The sequence below is a fragment of the Balaenoptera borealis genome, assembly GCF_965194805.1.
Source record: "Balaenoptera borealis genome assembly, chromosome: 5".
Lineage (NCBI taxonomy): Eukaryota > Metazoa > Chordata > Mammalia > Artiodactyla > Balaenopteridae > Balaenoptera > Balaenoptera borealis.
Window position 1 is genome coordinate 116,811,255 of NC_138862.1, and position 19,516 is coordinate 116,830,770.

Here is a 19,516-nt window from a genome sequence, read left to right on the forward strand (position 1 = left end):
CTTGTTGTGAAGCACGGGCTCTAGGCGCGTGGGCTTCAGTAGCTGTGGCACGCGGGCTCAGTAGTTGTGGCGCTCGGGCTTAGTTGCTCTGTGCCATGTGGGATCTTCCCAGACCAGGGCTCGAACCCACAACCCCAGCACTAGCAGGTGGATTCTTAACCACTGAGCCACCAGGGAAGCCCTCAAATATATATTTTTAAAGGAAACTTTTGTTGTTTTTAATCATGTGTGAGTTGAACTCATGCCTGTAGGGTTAGCTCTCTTGTGGAGCAGCATTTGCCTCCTGGGCCCTCCTTCCACCCTGTCTTGGCGTGGCTGGTCCTCTCCTCGTCTCCTTGGCTCCAAACCACAGTTGACTTTTCTTTACCAGGCACGAAAAGTACCTCACTTGAGTCTGGACAGTTCTGAGAGAGATAACAGTAGAGCTTGTATATGCTTGGCTCTAGTCAACATGACAAATAAGACAGGGGAAGAGAGGTGGCTTGAACAGCTGGTGTAACCACATCTGGGACTTATTTGGGTAGAGGGAGGAGTTGAATGACATCGTCAACCAATGAATGTCCTATCAGGTGGTAAACTCTTCCAAGCTCGGCTTGAAAGACCACTTCTGGTGGGCACCCCAATTTTTTTTCTTTAAAAAAATTTTTTTTTCAAATTTATATGCATATATATAAAACACCTATATATATAACACATATATATATATTTCTTGAATATATGAATAATACCGAGCACCTTGAAATTGCCCCCCAAACACTGCTAATTAGTTCTTTCATCACACCCAAAATAATATTAATAATATGGTTTGGGCTTCTGAGGGTGATGATTCAATTTCTCTATCATGTGACACATTTATAGGTCTACACAGATCTAAGTACATAAAGAGAGACATTTATGTATGTATTTTATTTTTACATAGACATTTTAGTTTTTGGTATTACTTTAGCATCTTATTTTTTATTCATTTCCCACCCGCCTCCATGTTTTTGAACAAAGTTGTAATTATGGTATTCATTAATACTTGCTTCTGGATTTTTTTTTCATCAAAAATTATTAAAAAAAACATTTTCACATTGATATATTGTCTTCATAAGTACTACTTCAGATAGCTACCCAAAATTCACTGGATATATTGAGCCGTCACATATACTTAACCAATCTCATGTTAAGTGTTTAAGAAACTTCTAATTTTCCCCTACTATAGATTATGCTGCAACTGGCAACTTTCCAATACAGCTTCTAGTTAACCTCCAAACCACGCTTTATGTTGTTAAGCATTTTCTTTTTCTTTCCTTTTTTTTTTGTGGGGAGGGCGTGCTACACGGCTTGCGGGATCTTAGTTCCCCAACCAGAGACTGAACGAACATGTTGGCAGTGAAAGCGTGGAGCCCTAACCACTGGATCTCCAGGGAATTCCCATGTTAAGCATTTCCAAAAGTATATTTTTCTTTTCTAAAAATATATTAATTAATTAATTAATTTTTCCATTTAAAATTCTTTTCTCCAGTCCAAAAAAAAAAAAATACATATGTTTAGTAAAAATACTAAAGGATAAACAACTCGTGCACAGTTACCCAAGTAAAGACTAAATCTCAGAAATTCCTTCTTCCTCTTGTGCAACTGCATTGCTGAAGTAACAGATAACATTAGGCAGACCACAGTCCTATCCATCATCACCGTCATCATCACCTTGATCAAAATTATCTTCCTTATGATCACACCAGTGATGCATTTTTTAGGAACACCAAAGTGAAGCCTGACAGTGAGACCCGCATCTGGGGAGAGTAAATGCAAAACTGGGTGGCAGCACCGATCATTGTAAGTATTTGTAAACTTGCCATATGCTGGACACTGTGGTAGACACTTGAGGTGCAGTAAATTATGAATACACAAGTACCATGTCAAGGAACTGGTCAACTCTTAGCCTCCTGTTGAACTAATCTTCTTCAACAGTTTTCTGGACTCTTTATTATTCAAACCCTTATCTATTCAAAGTCCTTGTCTGTTTTGCTCCTCTTCAGTTGCTAATGGTGATTCTGCTCTGGGAATTTTCTCCATACTGGTTCAGCAAGTCCAGGCAGGTTCTGCCCCAAGGGCTCCTGGGCTAGAGTCCTTTAACAACTCACTCACCCCACCAAGTTTCTGACCATTCACCTGAGCTGGAATCATTCACTCAGACCAAGTCAGTGACTCAGAGCTGAGAAAAGCAGCCTGTGGCTTTCCTCAGGCAAAATGGCAGGCAACAGCCACTGGGCTAGGCTAGCGTACTGGACACTCCTGTGGAGAACACCTTGTTAGGCATGGGGAAGAGAAAAAAAAAAATGAAGTCCTCTTAGACTTGTCCTCAAAGAGCTTGCAATCCTTTTCAGGAGCTGAGTCCATAGGCAGTGCCAAAATTACAGTGAATGGCGAGAGGGTACCTTACAAACTGTTAAGAGTACACCAGTGGGTGCTGGAAGAGGAACAGGCAAAATCACGTGAGGATCATCGTTCCCTCAACAAGGAATTATGGCCTTCAGAGAAGCAATTCCATAAGGGAATGCAAGATGTGTCTAGCCCTGCAGGTATTTACAATCCAGTTGGCGAGGCAAGAGATACTGAGGTAAAAGTTAAAATATAATATAAAGCAGTGTTACGTGTGATTATGTGTCAAGGGAGTGAAAAAGACAAGAACGACCTGAATTTAAGGGAAAGGAGGGATGGCTGACGGTTTGACAATGGAGTATGGAGGGCAGTTTTGAGCAGGGTTCAAACAAAGAGATAGGTGTAGTGAAGGACTAGTCCAAATGTGCTTGGGTCAGAGCCTAGCTGGAGTGGATGAGGGACACATCTGTGTAAAAACTAAGGTCAGAAAGCTGTGAAGATGGCAGTTTGTTGGGAGTCCTTGGGTGCTGGATTGATAGCTCTGACTTTTATTCTTGTGGGTAGTTGTTCAAAGCTTGTGAGCCAGGGAATGACATGAAAACGGGAGGCCAGAAATGAGGGACTGGAGGGAGAGAAACCAATTAGGAGGCCACTGCAAGGCTTTGAAGATAAGGTCCTGTTGTGGGAGTGGGAAAGGAAGGATGGGCTTGAGGGACATCAGAAGGAAGAATTGACAGTCCTTGCCGTTGATTGGATATGGACAGAGAGGGAGGAGAGATGGATGACTCAGGGAAGCTTTCAATAGGAAGAGTGTTGAGGGGAGGCTTTGGAGGCTGGAGATCAGCTTCCGGTGCAGTCTTTGCAAGTACAAAGATTTACATATAGGCAGGAGTGTAGTCTCAATTGATTATCTTATAAAAATTGTGGAGTTTCTTCTCTATGAGATAGGTAGGCAGTAAGTATCTCACTGATTAAAAATGACAAAACCAGGGAGCAACTCCTGGCTCAAAGGAGGGGAGAGTAGAAAAAAGCACTTCGATCTAGGATTACAAACCCTGGGCTAAGTCCCAGCTTTTTTTTCCCCCCAAGAATTCATTTCACGTATTTGGACAAAATACAGGCATACCTCGGAGATATTGCCAGTTTAGTTCCAGACCACTGCAATAAAGCGAATATTGCAATAAAGTGAGACGCTCGAATTTTTTTGGTTTCCCCGTGCATATAAAAGTTACGTTTACACTGTACTGTAGTTTGTTAAATGTGCAATCGCATTATGTTTAAAAAAAAGACAATGTATATACCTTAATTAAAAAATACTTTACTGCTAAAAAATGCTAACCATCACCTGAGCCTTCAGTGAGTTGTAAACTTTTTGCAATAGTAACATCAAAGATCCCTAATCACAGATCACCATTAGCAAATACAATAAGAAAAAAGTTTGAAATATTGTGAGAATTACCAAACTATGATGGAGACACGATCTGAGCAAATGCTGTTGGGAAAATGGAGCTGGTAGTGTTGCATGATGCAGGGTTGCCACAAACCTTCAATTTGTAAAAAAAAAAATGCAGTATCTGTGAAGTGCTACAAAGTGAGATATTCCTGTACTTTAAAACTCACTGGGCCAGTCTCCTTACCTGTAAAATATTTGTCTATTATCTATTTTATGGGTCTCAGCCCAAATCACAGCCATTATTTATTAAATACTTTAGCATGTAACAGAATTTGTGTTAAGAACTTTATTTGTAATTTCTTATTTCATCTTTAGAATGCCCATTCTGCATTTAAAAAAAAATTTCAAAATTTAGTAGCTTAAAACAATATTTATTTTATTTGTTCTACAATCTGGGCTGGGCTCGGCTGGGCTCTGGTTCTATTGGTCTTGATGCTGGTTACTGATGCCCTTGCAGTCAGCTGTTGGGCCGGCTGTGGGCTGGGCTCAGCTCTGGTGCTGGAAGGCTGGAGTTCTCCCTGTCTCCACCTATCTCAGGGCCTCTTCCTCTGCACGTGGTTTCCCCAGCAAAGTAGTTGCACTTCTTCCCTAGTGGCTCAGATCTCCCAAAAGTACAGAAGCAGAAACTTCCACACCTCCCTTGGGGTTAAAAGAGGGAACAAGCACAGATGCCGGGCTGCATTCTCCAGGCGAAGGCAAGTCACTGGTCCAGTCCAGATTTAAGTGGGAGGGACTCCATAAGGGTGTGACCAAAAGAAGGGTGGTCCACTGAAGGCCAGCAGTGTCACAGCCTACCACACTGTTATCTCCAATTTGTAAATGAATAATCTGTGATTTAAGGGAGGTTAAATTACTTGCCCAGTGTAGAGAGTAGAGCTAGGCATTTCAAAGCTTGTGTTCTAAATCAGTGGGAACAGATAAATTTGTATATAGTCGTTCCTCAGTGTCAGCAGGGGGTTGGTTCTAGGACACCCCGCCCCCCCCAACCAAAATCTGAGGATGTTCAAGTCCCTTATATAAAATGGCGTAGTATTTAAATATAACCTACACACATCCTCCCATATACTTTAAATCAGCTCCACATTTCTTATAATAACTAATATAATTAAATGCTATGTAAACAGTTGTCAGTGTGCCACAAATTCAAGTTTTGCTTTATGGAACTTTCTGGAATTTTTTTTTTTTTTTTAAATCCACAGTGGATGTGGAACCCAAGGATACAAAGGGCCGACTGTAATTTGTTTTAATCTAAAATCCTGTGAGGTGGGTACTGTTATTGTTTCTAATTTACAAAGGAGAAAACTCAGGAATAGAGAGTTTCAGTATCTTGCCTCAGGTATTTTCCTCCAGAGATTCATTATACACTTACCTGTTACACCATACTGCCTCTTATGGGCAGTACCTGATAGACACAAGGCACCTGTAAATGTTATTTAATCTGAAACTATTGTTTGAAGCACTGAAGCAAATCTCTTTGGCCATCCACTATCATATCTTATAGACTGTTTGGGAACTGGGAGTTTTCCCTTAGAGCTATCACGTGATCAGAGCAATTTCCATTTCAGGCATCTCCTTTGTCCTCCACTATCTATGGCTTGAAGTTTGGCAAGGAATGACGGCATCCTTGCCCACCCAACCTCAATCCTGATTCTCCCTAACTGATTAATCTCATGGCTCCCTCAGCATCTTCCTCTGTGCAGCAGCCGGGAACTCTTTACAAAGCAAGACACTCCTTCCTGGGTGAGGACCTTCCTGGAGTTGGGCTGGCCTCAAGGTTCCATCTGTTCATCGTCAAGTGGCTTCTGAATTAGTAACCTTTCGGTCCCAGTCACTTCCTCTAGTTCCAGAGCTAATTTCCCCATTGTTGCAACTGTGGTGGCTTCTGACGATAGCTTGTAAAGATGCTATTTCCCATGGGGTGACCTGTAGCAGCTTCCCCTTCCCTCTGCTGGTCCTATGGGCAGAGGACTCGCTGATGGGAGATAGTTCCAGAGTCTCCTGAAGGAGCCATGCTCTGCTCACCTTTGACAGTGATCCACATGACTGTCTTTCTCTCTCAGGCAGTCTTGATTTTCCCGTCTGTGGGGAGTTTGGAATCACAGCACACCCTCAAATACAGATAATGGGGGGTGGGCTCACTTAGGTGGCCTCTGCTCTATTTTGGGCACTGACAGGGAGAAGCCATTCAGGGAATGTGCCCCGAATACTCTTACCTTTTCCAAAGCAAAACTGTGGGGTGGCTTTGTCTTTCCCATAAACTTTACTCCTTCAAAGCAACTCCAGATTTTAATTTTGACTTTGTTCCACCCTTATAAAACTGTGAAGGCACAATACTTGCACTTGATACAATTCTATTTTATTTAACAAAGAGGTATGTAGGTAGGTATGTCTTCAAAGTGCTTTACATATATCGCCTCATATGACTTATTCCATAAACTTATGTTTGAATCAAATGGGGTCGGGTAGGGACTTTCTGAAGCCTGACTTACCTCGCAGCCACTCTCCCCTTCCCCCCAGTGGAGAAGGGACAAGGGAAAGAAGGAATTGAGCTGCTCCGGAGGACCAGGCCGCTTCCTACTTCCCGCAGCTGTCTTGCCAGTCTAGATCTAGCAGGGGGTCTCCACCCCTCGCCTAGATCCAGTCGGTGGGAGGGTGGGTGGTTTTTTCCGGGTCACTGGCGCACCCTCTCTGCTCCCAGCCACCTGTTCCGGTTCCATCCCGGCTCCAGGCTCTCTGGAGGGCGTCAGGGACATTCCAATCCTCCCACTACCCGCGCGGATGTCGCGGGAGAGGGGGGCACGATCGCTGTCCCTTTCCAGCGCCCAAGCTTTGACCAGGTTTCTTCTCAACCCCTAGTGACCTGAGTCACCCTGGAGAGGAAAACAAGTATTGATAAATGGTTTGAAGGTTGTTTACAATGAACCAGTTGGCGAAGCCGCATCCCTAGCGACAGAGGCACTTTCTGGGCACCGTCTGCGCACGAGCAGACAATTGAAAGCCAAACAGCCGAGATGCCTCCTCGCCAGACCAAATATGGTCACAAGCGCTAAGTAGCCTCCCGTGGAAAGGCTGGCCTCGCTGGTGTCTCCCCGCGCCGGGGCGCACCCGGGCCCGCCCTCAGGCAGAATCACGGATCAGTGCAGCGCTCCGGCGCTCCCGGCCTCGGCACCCGGCACTAAGGGAGGGCGCGGCGCCCAGGACCGGCCCTTACTCGGTCTGGGCCCCTCACCCGCGTGCCCTCCGCCACCCCCAGCCTTGGTTTCGGTCCACAAGTCCTTGATTAAACAGGCTCGGGCCACTTTCCCTTTGATCCCGCCCCAAGTCCGTGGTAAACTCAAAGGAATGCAGATCCAGGGCTCCGCGGGAGAGGTCCGCGCGACCAGGAGTGGGTGGAGGGCACCCGTCTCCTCTTACCCTGCAAAGTACCCAGCACGCCCAGGGTTTTCTGGAGCCGGGGGTGGGAGGAGGAGGAGGAGGAGGAGGAGGAAGGGGAGGGACGAGCGGGGGCAGGCAGGCTGGGGACTTGGAGGTCATGCATAATTCAACAGCTCAACTTTCGGCCCCGCCTCTTTCCTGGGAGTGGGAGTTTGCTCCAAACTTTGTTTATGGGACAGTCCGGGAGCCGCGGCGGCCGCGCTGTCTGCTTCTCCTCTGCCTCCTCGCGGAGCGCGAGCGCCTGAGGCCAGTTCGGGGGATGTGAGAGCAGAAGCCCCTCGGCTGCCAGGCACCGAGTCGGGTCAGGATTTGCCAGCCGGGCCCCGGCTCCAGCCCTGCAAGCTCGGGACGCACCCTAGCGACCCAGGCCCGACGGCGAGTTCGGGCGGGACGGCGACCGCCGCACGCCCAGACTCGGCTTCGCTGCGCGCCCAGGTAGTGCCCGCTGGCGCGCGCCCGCTCACCGGACACCACTCCAGGGCGCCCGGCTCCTCGGGCTTCCGGAGTTGAGATGTCTTGGAGTTGGCTCGGGTTGAGACTCTGGGGGGCTGACTGCCCTGGAAAGTTTCGACCTGTCCTTTGCCACCAGCAGTTCAGCAGCGTCTCCAGTGCAGTTAACTCCCAGCGGCCACCCCATCCCCCCTTTCCTGGTAACTTCTTGGCTTCAAGAAAGTTGCATAATTCTCGAGGCCAGGAGGGACCCCTCCCCCCATCCGGCTGGTCTTAACTGCTGGGTGTCTGGGATCCCGAGGCAGACACCTATCTGTCTCTTTTGCTTTTTCTCTCTATTCTCTTTCCCCCCACCCCGTATCCCCCCTCTCCGACCCTCAATAAAAGGCTAATCTGACCTCCTTTCTTGCAGAAGATGAATCCGGCCTCGGCGCCCCCTCCGCTCCCGCCACCCGGGCAGCAAGTGATCCACGTCACTCAAGACCTAGACACGGACCTCGAAGCCCTCTTCAACTCGGTGATGAACCCCAAGCCCAGCTCGTGGCGGAAGAAGATCCTGCCCGAGTCGTTCTTCAAGGAGCCTGACTCCGGCTCGCACTCGCGCCAGTCGAGCACCGACTCGTCCGGTGGTCACCCGGGGCCCCGACTGGCCGGCGGCGCCCAGCACGTCCGCTCGCACTCGTCGCCCGCGTCTCTGCAGCTGGGCACCGGCGCGGGCGCTGCGGGCAGCCCAGCGCAGCAGCACGCGCACCTCCGACAGCAGTCCTACGACGTGACCGACGAGCTGCCGCTGCCCCCGGGCTGGGAGATGACCTTCACGGCCACTGGCCAGAGGTACTTCCTCAAGTAAGTCAGCCTGGAACTAGGGGGGACACAGAGTCACGATACCCAGGGCGTGCACGCTTGTTCTTGAGTGTGTGCGTGTGTGTGTGTGTGTGTGTGTGTGAGAGAGAGAGAGAGAGAGAGAGAAAGAGAAGGGAGAGAGAGAGAGAGAGAGAGAGGTGATGTGTCACCTTCCACGGTGGTTTCCCAGAGATCTGGGAGGCTGGAAGTAGGGAGTGAGTCTCTGGGTGCCGGAATTGTAAGGGATCAGAGAAACTGAGTCTGGTGAAGTTCTTCCAGGGCCCTGGAAGTCACAAGAGATTCGGGACATGGAAACTCTTAGAGGTACAAGAAAAAAAAAAAAACTTTTGGGAGAATTCTCCTGAAACACATAGGTGACCATACCCTGAAGCTGGAGTACTGATACAGACTCCTGGACCCGAACTCTTACTCCCTTCCCTGCCCACTCGAAGTCAGATAACTCAGAGCCTGGTCCACTGGGATATGACACCAAGATAATGCTAGAGCAGATATGAGGCTTGGGGAGGAGAGGGACTCTTGGTAGTGTAGGTGGTCTCCAGTCTCTCCATTCTTGGGAAAAGCAGTCTAGAAAAGTGAACACTGCCTGGGAGGCCTTACTGGTGACGTGATGACCACTCAGCACCTGTGATGTAATTAGTAACTGCCTGGTGAAGTAGTTAAAGCTAGACAAATCAACTGTGTGGAAACTGGGTCGGAGTTTTATTATGTCGCCCTTGGTAACCTAGAATACCATCGAATCAGGAGCCTGCTTTGTCATTCTTCCCTTCCCTTTGTTCCAGCTTTTTGATGTAATGAAGTTTACGTTTGAGTGGAATTAGACTGTATAGGAAAGTATATTCATAGGCATAAAGAAGGTTGTTTCAATTGTGGTACCCTAAAATAATTATATTCTGGAGGAGAAGCCAAGCTGGAACTTGAAATGTAATTAGTGAGGTCATGGGGGGTTAGGCTATCAATGGCCTGGATTGAAGTCGTGCCAGCTGGACCACTTGGTCCAGGATTGCCTGCCCTGGCTGGCTCTTCACTGCCATGGAGGGAAACTCCTCCTCTAAGTACTTGCCTTGGAATTTATTTTAAAGCCCATATTTCTTTGATTGAGTAGCTTTAGTTTAGACGTTAAGATGTTATGTGCTATTTTAATAAAGGTAGGGCTTCCCTGGTGGCGCAGTGGTTGAGAATCTGCCTGCCAATGCAGGGGACACGGGTTCGAGCCCTGGTCTGGGAAGATCCCACATGCTGCAGAGCAACTAGGCCCGTGAGCCACAATTACTGAGCCTGCGCGTCTGGAGCCTGTGCTCCGCAACAAGAGAGGCCGCGATAGTGAGAAGCCCACGCACCGCGATGAAGAGTGGCCCCCACTTGCCACAACTAGAGAAAGCCCTCGCACAGAAACGAAGACCCAACACAGCCATAAATAAATAAAGAAAGAAATAAATAAATAAATTAAAAAAAAAAAAAAAAGGTAATCAAGCCTTTCTTTGGCACTAATATTTGATACTTTGATGGCTGTGAGAGGACCCTAATAACAAATACACAATGAGGGATGAGGCTTATAATAGCCAACTCTTTGACTCATACTGGTGGCCAATTATTCCTTTCCCATCCCAAAGCTGTTCATGTCTTGTGCAAGGAGGAGTGCTTTATTTTTTTGCTGGGGTTGATGCATTGCTGAGAAGCCCTTGTCCTAAAACAGACTTGATGGTCATTTTAGTCCACAACTGGTCTTCTCCTGGTTTTTCAGTGATAGTGTGGACACATACTCAGTGCTTTTATTTCTTTTCTTTTTTTTTAATTAATTAATTTATTTTTGGCTGCGTTGGGTCTTCGTTGCTGCGCACAGGCTTTTCTCTAGTTGCGGCGAGCTGGGGCTACTCTTCGTTGTGGTGCGCAGGCTTCTCGTTGCAGTGGCTTGTCTTTGTTGCAGAGCACAGGCTCTAGGTGCGCGGGCTTCAGTAGTTGTAGCACATAGGCTCAGTAGTTGTGGCTCATGGGCTTAGTTGCTCCGTGGCATGTGGGATCTTACCAGACCAGGGATGGAACCTGTGTCCCCTGCATTGGCAGGAGGATTCTTAACCACTGCGCCACCAGGGAAGTCCAGTGCTTTGATTTCTAAATGGTTGGTGGAATTCAAGTATGTGATGTAATAGCATGACATTTTTCTAAGTGTGATGATATTGTTCCAAAGGATGACATTAGTTTGTATACTACATAAAGATCCAAAGTAGCATCTTGTATTGCTTTACTTAGGTAAATGCAGTTTTGAATATCTTACTGTGACTTTTATAGAAATGGACTTAGTAGTAACTACACGTAGAAAAAGACCCAATAATTTCTAATAATTTTGGAGGTTATTTTTGGTCCCAAGTGGTTTTTGAATTGTGTTTATAAATACACACACACAAATATATATAATGTATGATTGGTATAGCTGGTTGTTAAAAATATGAAATAAGAGCTGGTCTTGCCTAATATCTGAGGAAAGCTAGGGGGAAAAGATCCATAAACAGAAATAAAACAAAAGAGTTACCTTTTATACAGGCTTTGAATGATTGGAGTAGCTCTAAAATATGTTTGTGAAACTAGGTTAAAAATGGAAGTTAGCCTTGGGTTTAGAGAAAGTTGATATGCTCCATTTGCCTCATCCCCCAACTAAAAGCCACTCCTCAGTCCAAAGCTGGCTGCATCTTCATCTCACTTTGGATAGTCAGTAAAGACAACAACTGGAAACACGTGTAAGCAGTAGGCCTGTAGGCTTGATCTGATGCTATCCCTGGAAATTTTTTGGCCAAGTAGCTAAGGGAATTGAAGAAATTAAGTCACTGTGACTTTTGTTTTTTGAGATAAGCAATCTGCCAAGAGTTCTCTGAATTTCTTTTGGAGCTTTGTTTAAAGTTGGAATAAGATAAATGTTATATGCCACACTTTGTTACACAGCCTCAGAAAGCAATGTATTTTGGTGGATTTAAGTAGAAGCTTGGAAAATGGTGGCAACTAACCCTGAATTAATTTTCATAAAATCTACCCATGACTTTGCCCCAACATCTGTGAAATGGGGCTAGCAGTAGAATCCTATTCTTGATTTTGTCAGGAGTTGAGGGCTTTATAAATCAGAAATCAAAGTATTTTATAATTGACAAGGTCATTTTCTGGGGGGGAAGGTTAGAAAACTGAGGCCAGGGAAGGGTATTGACGTGACTTTGGGAATGCCATTTGTGGTTATTTAATGGTGGACCCTGGACTGGCCCTCTAATCTGTTGTCATCTACTTAGGGAGCAGTTTTCCGTTTTCCCCACTCCCGCCTTTATTCTCATGTCACTTCCCCAGCTGAACAATGAGCTTTATGGGATACAAAGCCTGGACATCTAAGAAGCTTTAAAAAACCTTTTTGTCATTTTCTCAGGCAAGATTGTTCCTAGGTATATGGTGTAATCACTTTCTGGTACCTGTTGCAGGGCACCTTTTCTAAGCAGTCACACCTTCCCTGTGGTGTTAGGGTAGCATTTAACAATGGGGAGGATAGAATGTTAAAATGCATGGCCTCTGAAGACTGACTGCATTGTTCCTGCTGTTCTCTACAGCTCATAAATCAGGCTGGGGTGTGTAGGTGTTGGGCTTTTAGCAACTGGCACACTGACTTTGAACACTGATCACATTAAAATTAAAAAAAAATTTCTGGTTATAAATGGAATACATGTTTGGTGTACATAGACCAGAAAATAGAGAATTATAAAGAAGAAAGTGATCTGGATTCAGTAGAACTTTCCATTCTTGTAGAAAATTTTTATTTGAATAACATATTCTATAAGAAAAATTATCCCCACTCTTAAATATAATTCCAACTGTAACATTTGCTGCCACTCCCAATTTTTAGTAATAATTTTAGTGTTTTGCCTTTTCTGAAATGTGTGGTAGAAAATTATTTTTGTCAAAGTGATCTATGCGGTTGGTAACAAACCCAATAGTATAAAAGGGCTTTTGTTGAAACACAATGGTTTCCTTCACTTTCTTAAGGCTCACAGAGGGAACCTTTCAATTTTTTATTTTATTTTTTAAAAAATAAATAAATTTATTTATTTATTTATTTTTGTCTGCGTTGGGTCTTTGTTACTGCATGCGGGCTTTCTCTAGTTGCCGCGAGTGGGGAGCTACTCTTTGTTGCGGTGTGCAGGCTTCTTACTGTGGTGGCCTCTCTTGTTGCGGAGCACGGGCTCTAGGCGTGCGGGCTCAGTAGTTGTGGCGCACGGGCTTGGTTGCTCCGCCGCGTTTGGGATCTTCCCAGACCAGGGCTCGAACCCATGTCCCCTGCACTGACAGGCGGATTCTTAACCACTGAGCCACCAGGGAAGCCCCTTTACAGTATTTCTGACTCCCCGTTTTGTAAGTCAGGGAGGTTTGGGTGGCTATCCGGTCCACAATTTGCTTTTTGTTAGTGACACCTTAATATTCCAAAGCTCTGAACCCATAACCAATAAAGGTTTTGTGCTTTGTCCCCAAATTGACTTTTTTATTCATAAATTATTCTTGAAGTTGAAAAACTGGAGGCAACATTTAATATAATTTATTGCCTTGTGTATTAACATTGGATCTTAGACTTGCACATTGTGTCTGGTGTCAGGACTCCTGGGACACTCAAAGGAGGATATATCCAGCCCCAAAGTCATAGGGATTCTTTCTTTTCACTCTTCATCAGTTGTTAAAATTTGTGTTACCTTTTAGTTTCTTCATTTTTGGATCTTGACTTTCTTAAATATTTTTTCCTATTATTTCTAATTGCCTTTTTTTTTTTTTAATTTTTATTTATTTCTTTATTTATTTTTGGCTGTGTTGGATCTTCGTTTCTGTGCGAGGGCTTTCTCCAGTTGTGGCAAGCGGGGGCCACTCTTCATCGCGGTGCGCGGGCCTCTCACTGTCGTGGCCTCTCCCGTTGTGGAGCACAGGCTCCAGACGCACAGGCTTAGTAGTTGTGGCTCACGGGCCTAGCTGCTCCACGGCATGTGGGATCTTCCCGGACCGGGGCACAAGCCTGTGTCCCCTGCATTGGCAGGTGGATTCTTAACCACTGCGCCACCAGGGAAGCCCCTCTAATTACCTTTTTATATGTTTATATACTATTTGCCTTTATTATGATCTCAAAATTTTCCAGGCTCTCAATCCCCTGGGTTCTATCAGATCTCCTTTACTTAAGCTTTTATGTCCAGATTCCCTCATCTTTCTGTTCCATTCTTGTTGCTCTCTAGATCTACAACAGAGCTGTCATCCTAGGGCTTCTCTTTACTTCTTTCCATGGCTAAGAGTGCTGTTTGTTTGTCTTCCTCTTTTTTGGTTTATGCCCTCATTTTGCTGGAGTACATACTTGAGAAACTGTTTTTGTTTTTCTTTTTTAAATTAATTAATTAATTTTTGGCTGTGTTGGGTCTTCGTTGCTGCACATGGGCTTTCTCTAGTTGCATCGAGTGGGGGCTACTCTTGGTTGTGCTATGTGGGCTTCTCATTGCGGTGGCTCCTCTTGTTGCGGAGCACAGGCTCTTGGCGCGTGGGCTTCAGTAGTTGTGGCACACGGGCTTAGTTGCTCTGAGGTATGTGGGATCTTCCCCAACCAGAGATCGAACCCGTGTCCCCTGAATTCGCAGGCGGATTCTTTTTTTTTTTTTAAAGAGGTTGCTTTTATTATTTATTTATTTATTAAATTTATTTATTTTTGGCTGCGTTGGGTCTTTTGTTGCTGTGGGCGGGCTTTCTCTAGTTGCGGTGAGCAGGGGCTACCCTTGGTTGCGGTGCACGGGCTTCTCATTGCAGTGGCTTCTCTCATTGTGGAGCACGGGCTCTAGGTACGCGGGCTTCAGTAGTTGTGGCACATGGGCTCAGTAGTTGTGGCTTGCAGGCTCTAGAGCAAAGGCTCAGTAGTTGTGGAGCACGGGCTTAGTTGCCCCGCGGCATGTGGGATCTTCCCAGACCAGGGACGGAATCTGTGTCCCCTGCATTGGCACGAGGATTCTTAACCACTGCACCACCAGGGAAATCCTATTTCATGGTATTTCTAAAGATTAGATAACATATTTGAAGTGTCTGGTACATAGTAGACTTTCAGTACAAGTTTGTTCTTGCTTCCACTTGCCTCCCTACATGCATATGCTGTCTACCTGGCCAAAATCAGATGCAGAGACCTTGCTAGTAGGATAAACTAATTTTTTTTTTTTTTTTTTTTATTTATGGCTGTGTTGGGTCTTCGTTTCTGTGCGAGGGTTTTCTCTAGTGTGGCAAGCGGGGACCACTCTTCATCGTGGTGCGCGGGCCTCTCACTATCGCGGCCTCTCTTGTTGCGGAGCACAGGCTCCAGACGCGCAGGCTCAGTAATTGTGGCTCACGGGCCCAGTTGCTCCGCGGCATGTGGGATCTTCCCAGACCAGGGCTCGAACCCGTGTTCCCTGCATTGGCAGGCAGATTCTCAACCACTGCGCCACCAGGGAAGCCCAGGATAAACTAATTTTGACTCTTGGTTATAGTTTGGTGCTGAATGAAGCCTGTATCTGGAATTGCAAGCTGGTTTTTAAATTTGTAAATAAAGATTGAGAATCAACTTTCCTGTTAAAAAACCTAAATAGGAATGCCCACCACGGATGCCCTTTTGCTGCAGCATCTTGGGCAGAGGATATCTAACCTCTTCTGAGGAGGGTCTACTTTCTGATTTTTGGAATCTGGCTTGTAGCCACTAGTCGAGCCCCTTTTGTGTGTGGGAGGGGGAGTGAGATTGAGAAGTGGGGCGAGAGGAAGAGGGGAGGTAATTGACATTGGTTGATTACCTGCTCTATTCCAGAGGAGGCAGGGAGCTGTAAGTCAGTACTTCCTGGAGAGGCAGCACCAGAATCACCCATGGAACACACTCCTGACACGTGTGTAAGGAAACTTTATTCATAACCCTAGGTACTTTTCACACATTCTTTTAACCCTCACAGTGACCTGTGAACAGGTACATATTATTTTCTCATTTTACTGCTGAGGAAACTGAGGCACAATAAGGTTGAGTAAATGGCCCAGGGTCACATAACAGGCGAGTGGCAGAGATGGGATTAGAATTATGTGATTCTCAAACCTGTACTTCTGCCCTTGTACTGTGCTGCCTCATGTCAGTTACATGCCCATAATTAGGCCCTGTAACTAGGTATCCTTGGTGACCAGATAACTTTGGAGTGGTGGATGGAGCATTAGAATTTGCTTCTAAACTCAGTCTGGGTGATCAAATTTGGAGCTCTCAGTGCTGGAGAGAGAGAGAAATGATGAAACAAACCAGAAATGGATAGTATATGTACAATGACTATTTTTTCTTCTCATTGAGATTTTCACCATTAATAAATCCATATCATTTTACAGGGCACACAGATGTGACATGGAGGGCGGATGACCTAATTTATGTCAGGATTGGGTATGTTGCTGAGGACTTGTTGAGAGGGTTAGTTAGATGTTAGTAAAGTAGCTTACAGGAAAAAAGGTTACTTCTCATTGTCTTTATAATTGCAGAGATTGATTAGAAATAGATTGCTTAAAGGGTTGATTCAGTGTCAGTTTTTGTTTGTTGACAAATTGAGACATGTAGGAATTACACCCTTACTTATCATCTCTGCCTTTCCTGTCCTCCCTCAATGAAATATCTAACCATAGGAGAGGATGGTGGAAGTAAATGAATCCACCAATCCAGGGTATAATTTTTTTTTAAAAGGTGATTTGGAAGACTGAGGACTGAAGTAATAAACTTTTTATTGAAGGGGAAAGTCTGAGGGGATGGCCCTTCCGGTGGTCTGTGGGGGACTCTGAATGTTTTAGTGCATTGAAATATCAGCAGAACAATGTTTTCCAAAGTGTATTTCTTGGAACCCTAGTCCACTCAGATACTTTGTGAACAAAAGGTTCCTGGACCAATAGATTTGGGATATGTTGCAGGCTCTATCCCTCTCTTGGAATTTCACAATACACGTTCAAGACTCCAGAGTCACTTGTTACAAAACTAGTTTATTTTTAAGCCAATATTTCACAAGCGTATTTGACTTTTGAACATTTTTATTCCAACTATTATCTCATACTGTCCACCTAGGAATGTCCTGTGGACTTTGGGAAGCATTTTGGTGACTTCCATTGTTATTTCTCTAGTTGAGAGTTTCATGTTTAAATCAAGTTATAGTTTTTCTTTTCAGTGTGCTTTGTATAGATGTATTACGTTTTCCTTTATATTTCTTGATTTAACAGTCAGTTACCAATGCTTAGAGATAAGAAATGGCCCTAAATATCAGACAAGTGGGATATAACACATAAAAACCCAATAATTATGGTACATTGTGAAAGGGTCATAATCCTGATTTTATTTTAAAAAGTATGTGTGTGTCTGTCTGATAGAGGCTTACATACCAAACTGTGTTCAATGGTCATTTGTGGGATTATGGAGATTTTTCTTGTCTACTTTTTGCCTTTCTGTATGTTCCAAATGTCGCATAATAAACGTATTTCTTTCTAAATCGGGGGAAAGGGGAAGTTATAAAAACCACAGGAGAAAGCAAGCAAAGAGGCAAGGGAAGATGGAGTGGTAGATTTGGGTAGGTGTGTGGGGCATGGGAGGGATCTCGTAGCCTTAGCTCAGTAACTGAAGCCTGGAGCTTATGTTACTAAGGAGATCCTCTTTGGAAACTGCTTGTGTTTTTCTTGTTTTGGGTTCTTTTCTTTTCTTTCTTTTTTAAAAAATTTTTATTGAAGTATAGTTGAATTGCAATGTTGTGTTAATTAATGCTGTACAGCAAAGTGACTCAGTTATACATATATATATATATTCTTTTTCATGTTCTTTTCCATTAGGGTTTATCACAGGATATTGAATATAGTTCCCTGTGCTATACAGTAGGACCTTATTGTTTATGCATTCTATAGATACCAGTTTGCATCTACTAATCTGTTTTGGGTTATTTGCTTTAGAAACGAACACAGTAATTGCTAAAATCTTAACCAAAAATTCTCCAGAAAAGTCAGGATAAGAAGTAGACTTAATGGCAAATCTTCTGAATTTCCTTCAACATATTCTTTATTTGCATACACTTCCTCCTGGACTTCTAGATTTTAGTTAATGTTCCATCTAGACCCAGCAGATGGGAAAGGGAAAAACGATGTTTGCTGTTAGATGAAGCGAAATCAGGAATATATGCGAAGGAAATCAGGAATATATGCGAAGGAAATCAGGAATATATGCGAAGTGCTTTGCTCTGTGCCTGGCACAGTGAGCAGCCCTGAAAGTTTACTTACTCCTGTCTTGTTCCTGGTTGAGATGGCGATGGGGGCTGTGCTCTCCCAGGGCCTTGCCTTTGTGCCACCTTAAAGGTCTTTAGCCATTTCAGCATTTACAACAAAAAATCATTGCACTTTTCTTGTGTGCCAGCACAGTGCACTGCGCCGGGATGGGAGAAATGTGGCAGCTTTTCGGACCTCAGGCAGCTGACAGTCTAGCTGGAGAGACATGGGGAATACAGACAAAACCAGCCTAAATAGCCTCCTTCTGACCTGTGTGCAGCTGCTCTCCTGGGTTGGAAGCACTTTGAGGTGTGTCACAATAAGGCTGTCATTTCTATTATGGTTATAGGTCTGAAACTTGCAGCTGGGCTGACCGTCTTTTGGTTTCTCCCATTGGCTGTACTCCTGGCCTCAGGAACTTGGCACAAGCAGCTACCTGTGCCTGGAATATTATTTCCCTGCTTTTTGCCCGGTTAATGCCTACACTACCTTTAGGCATCACCTTAGATACCAGCCCTGCAGGGGTTTTCGCCTGACTCACAGCCCCCGCGCTGGCTTAGATGCTCCTGCTAGGTTCTCCCACAGCCCTCTGTGTCTCCGCAGACATAGCACTGCTGCTATAATACTATCGTTGTGTGGGTTTTTTTGGCCGCACTGTTCGGCATGTGGGATCTTGGTTCCCTGACCAGGGATCGAACCCGCACCCCCTGCAGTGGAAGCCCAGAGTCCTAACCACTGAACTGCCAGGGAATTCCCCATATTACTGTTGATTTATTTCTCTTTCTTACTACACTGTAACCTCCATGAGGGCAAGAATGATGTTTTTCTTGCTTGTCATTGTATAACCTGAGCACAGTGCCTGGCACATAGGTAGGTGCTTGATAAGGAAGGAATCCCATAATATTTTCTTTTAAATCTTTGCAAGCTTGCACCCTGGAATTCTTCATAGGAATCTGCCGTGTTCAGGAATGTAGTTCCATCAGGTCTGTGCGCATCCTGGATTGAAAGTTTAGAATCCTAGCTCCACGTACTAAATGCAGTGGAGGGGAAGATAGATGAAGGGTGGGTGTTCAGAGAAGTCTCTGTAAAGGTGGTTGGGCATAAATGGAGTCTTGAAAAATGGGAAGAATGTGGGCAGGTGAGCAAAAGGGCCTTCCAGGAAAGAGGGGATAGGAAGAGAAGTGCAGAAGCAGAAATGCTAAGGGTCTATTTTTGAGGCCAAGAAGAACCTGGCCTGACTTAGCTTGAAGATAAGTATTGGTTGTTAGATGACCATGCATCCCATTGAGGCTTTAGAACCGCAGCTAGGATGGGTACACGGACCTTTCACTAGTAAATGCCAGCTTCCTCATCCCTTCATTGAGATCCACCAATCCTAGAGTTATCTGAATGTAGCATAAGACCCCACCATTGTCCCTTATGTTGAGGTCTTCCTAGTTCTTTAGGGAACTAAACACTTTATACTAACGTATGGGTCTGAAATGATAGTGCTTTCCTAGCAAAGCAGCCATTCCTCTGTCCATCCATAGATCCATTCATTGGTCATATATTTAATTAAGCCTGTGCAGTTCCACCATAGTGGGTGGTCTTTGCTCTCCAAGTTAGTGGGGTACGAGGCTACCCTCGACTCAGGCCCATCCCCACTGAATCTGCCATCTCTGCTTGTAAATGAATAGCTTGCAAGTC

The 19,516-nt window shown here is 45.0% G+C and overlaps 1 protein-coding gene across 1 annotated transcript in view; it reads left to right on the forward strand.

The window, feature by feature from the left end:
* The first annotated feature begins 7,397 nt into the window (after nt 1-7,397).
* Nucleotides 7,398-19,516, forward strand: part of WWTR1 (WW domain containing transcription regulator 1) — a 129,236-nt gene continuing 117,117 nt past the window's right edge. Inside the window, exons 1-2 of the mRNA XM_082394480.1 lie at nt 7,398-7,687; nt 8,115-8,548. Of these exons, the coding sequence (XP_082250606.1) occupies nt 8,118-8,548 (431 nt within the window). The 5' untranslated portion in view covers nt 7,398-7,687; nt 8,115-8,117. The remainder of the gene's footprint in view (nt 7,688-8,114; nt 8,549-19,516) is intronic.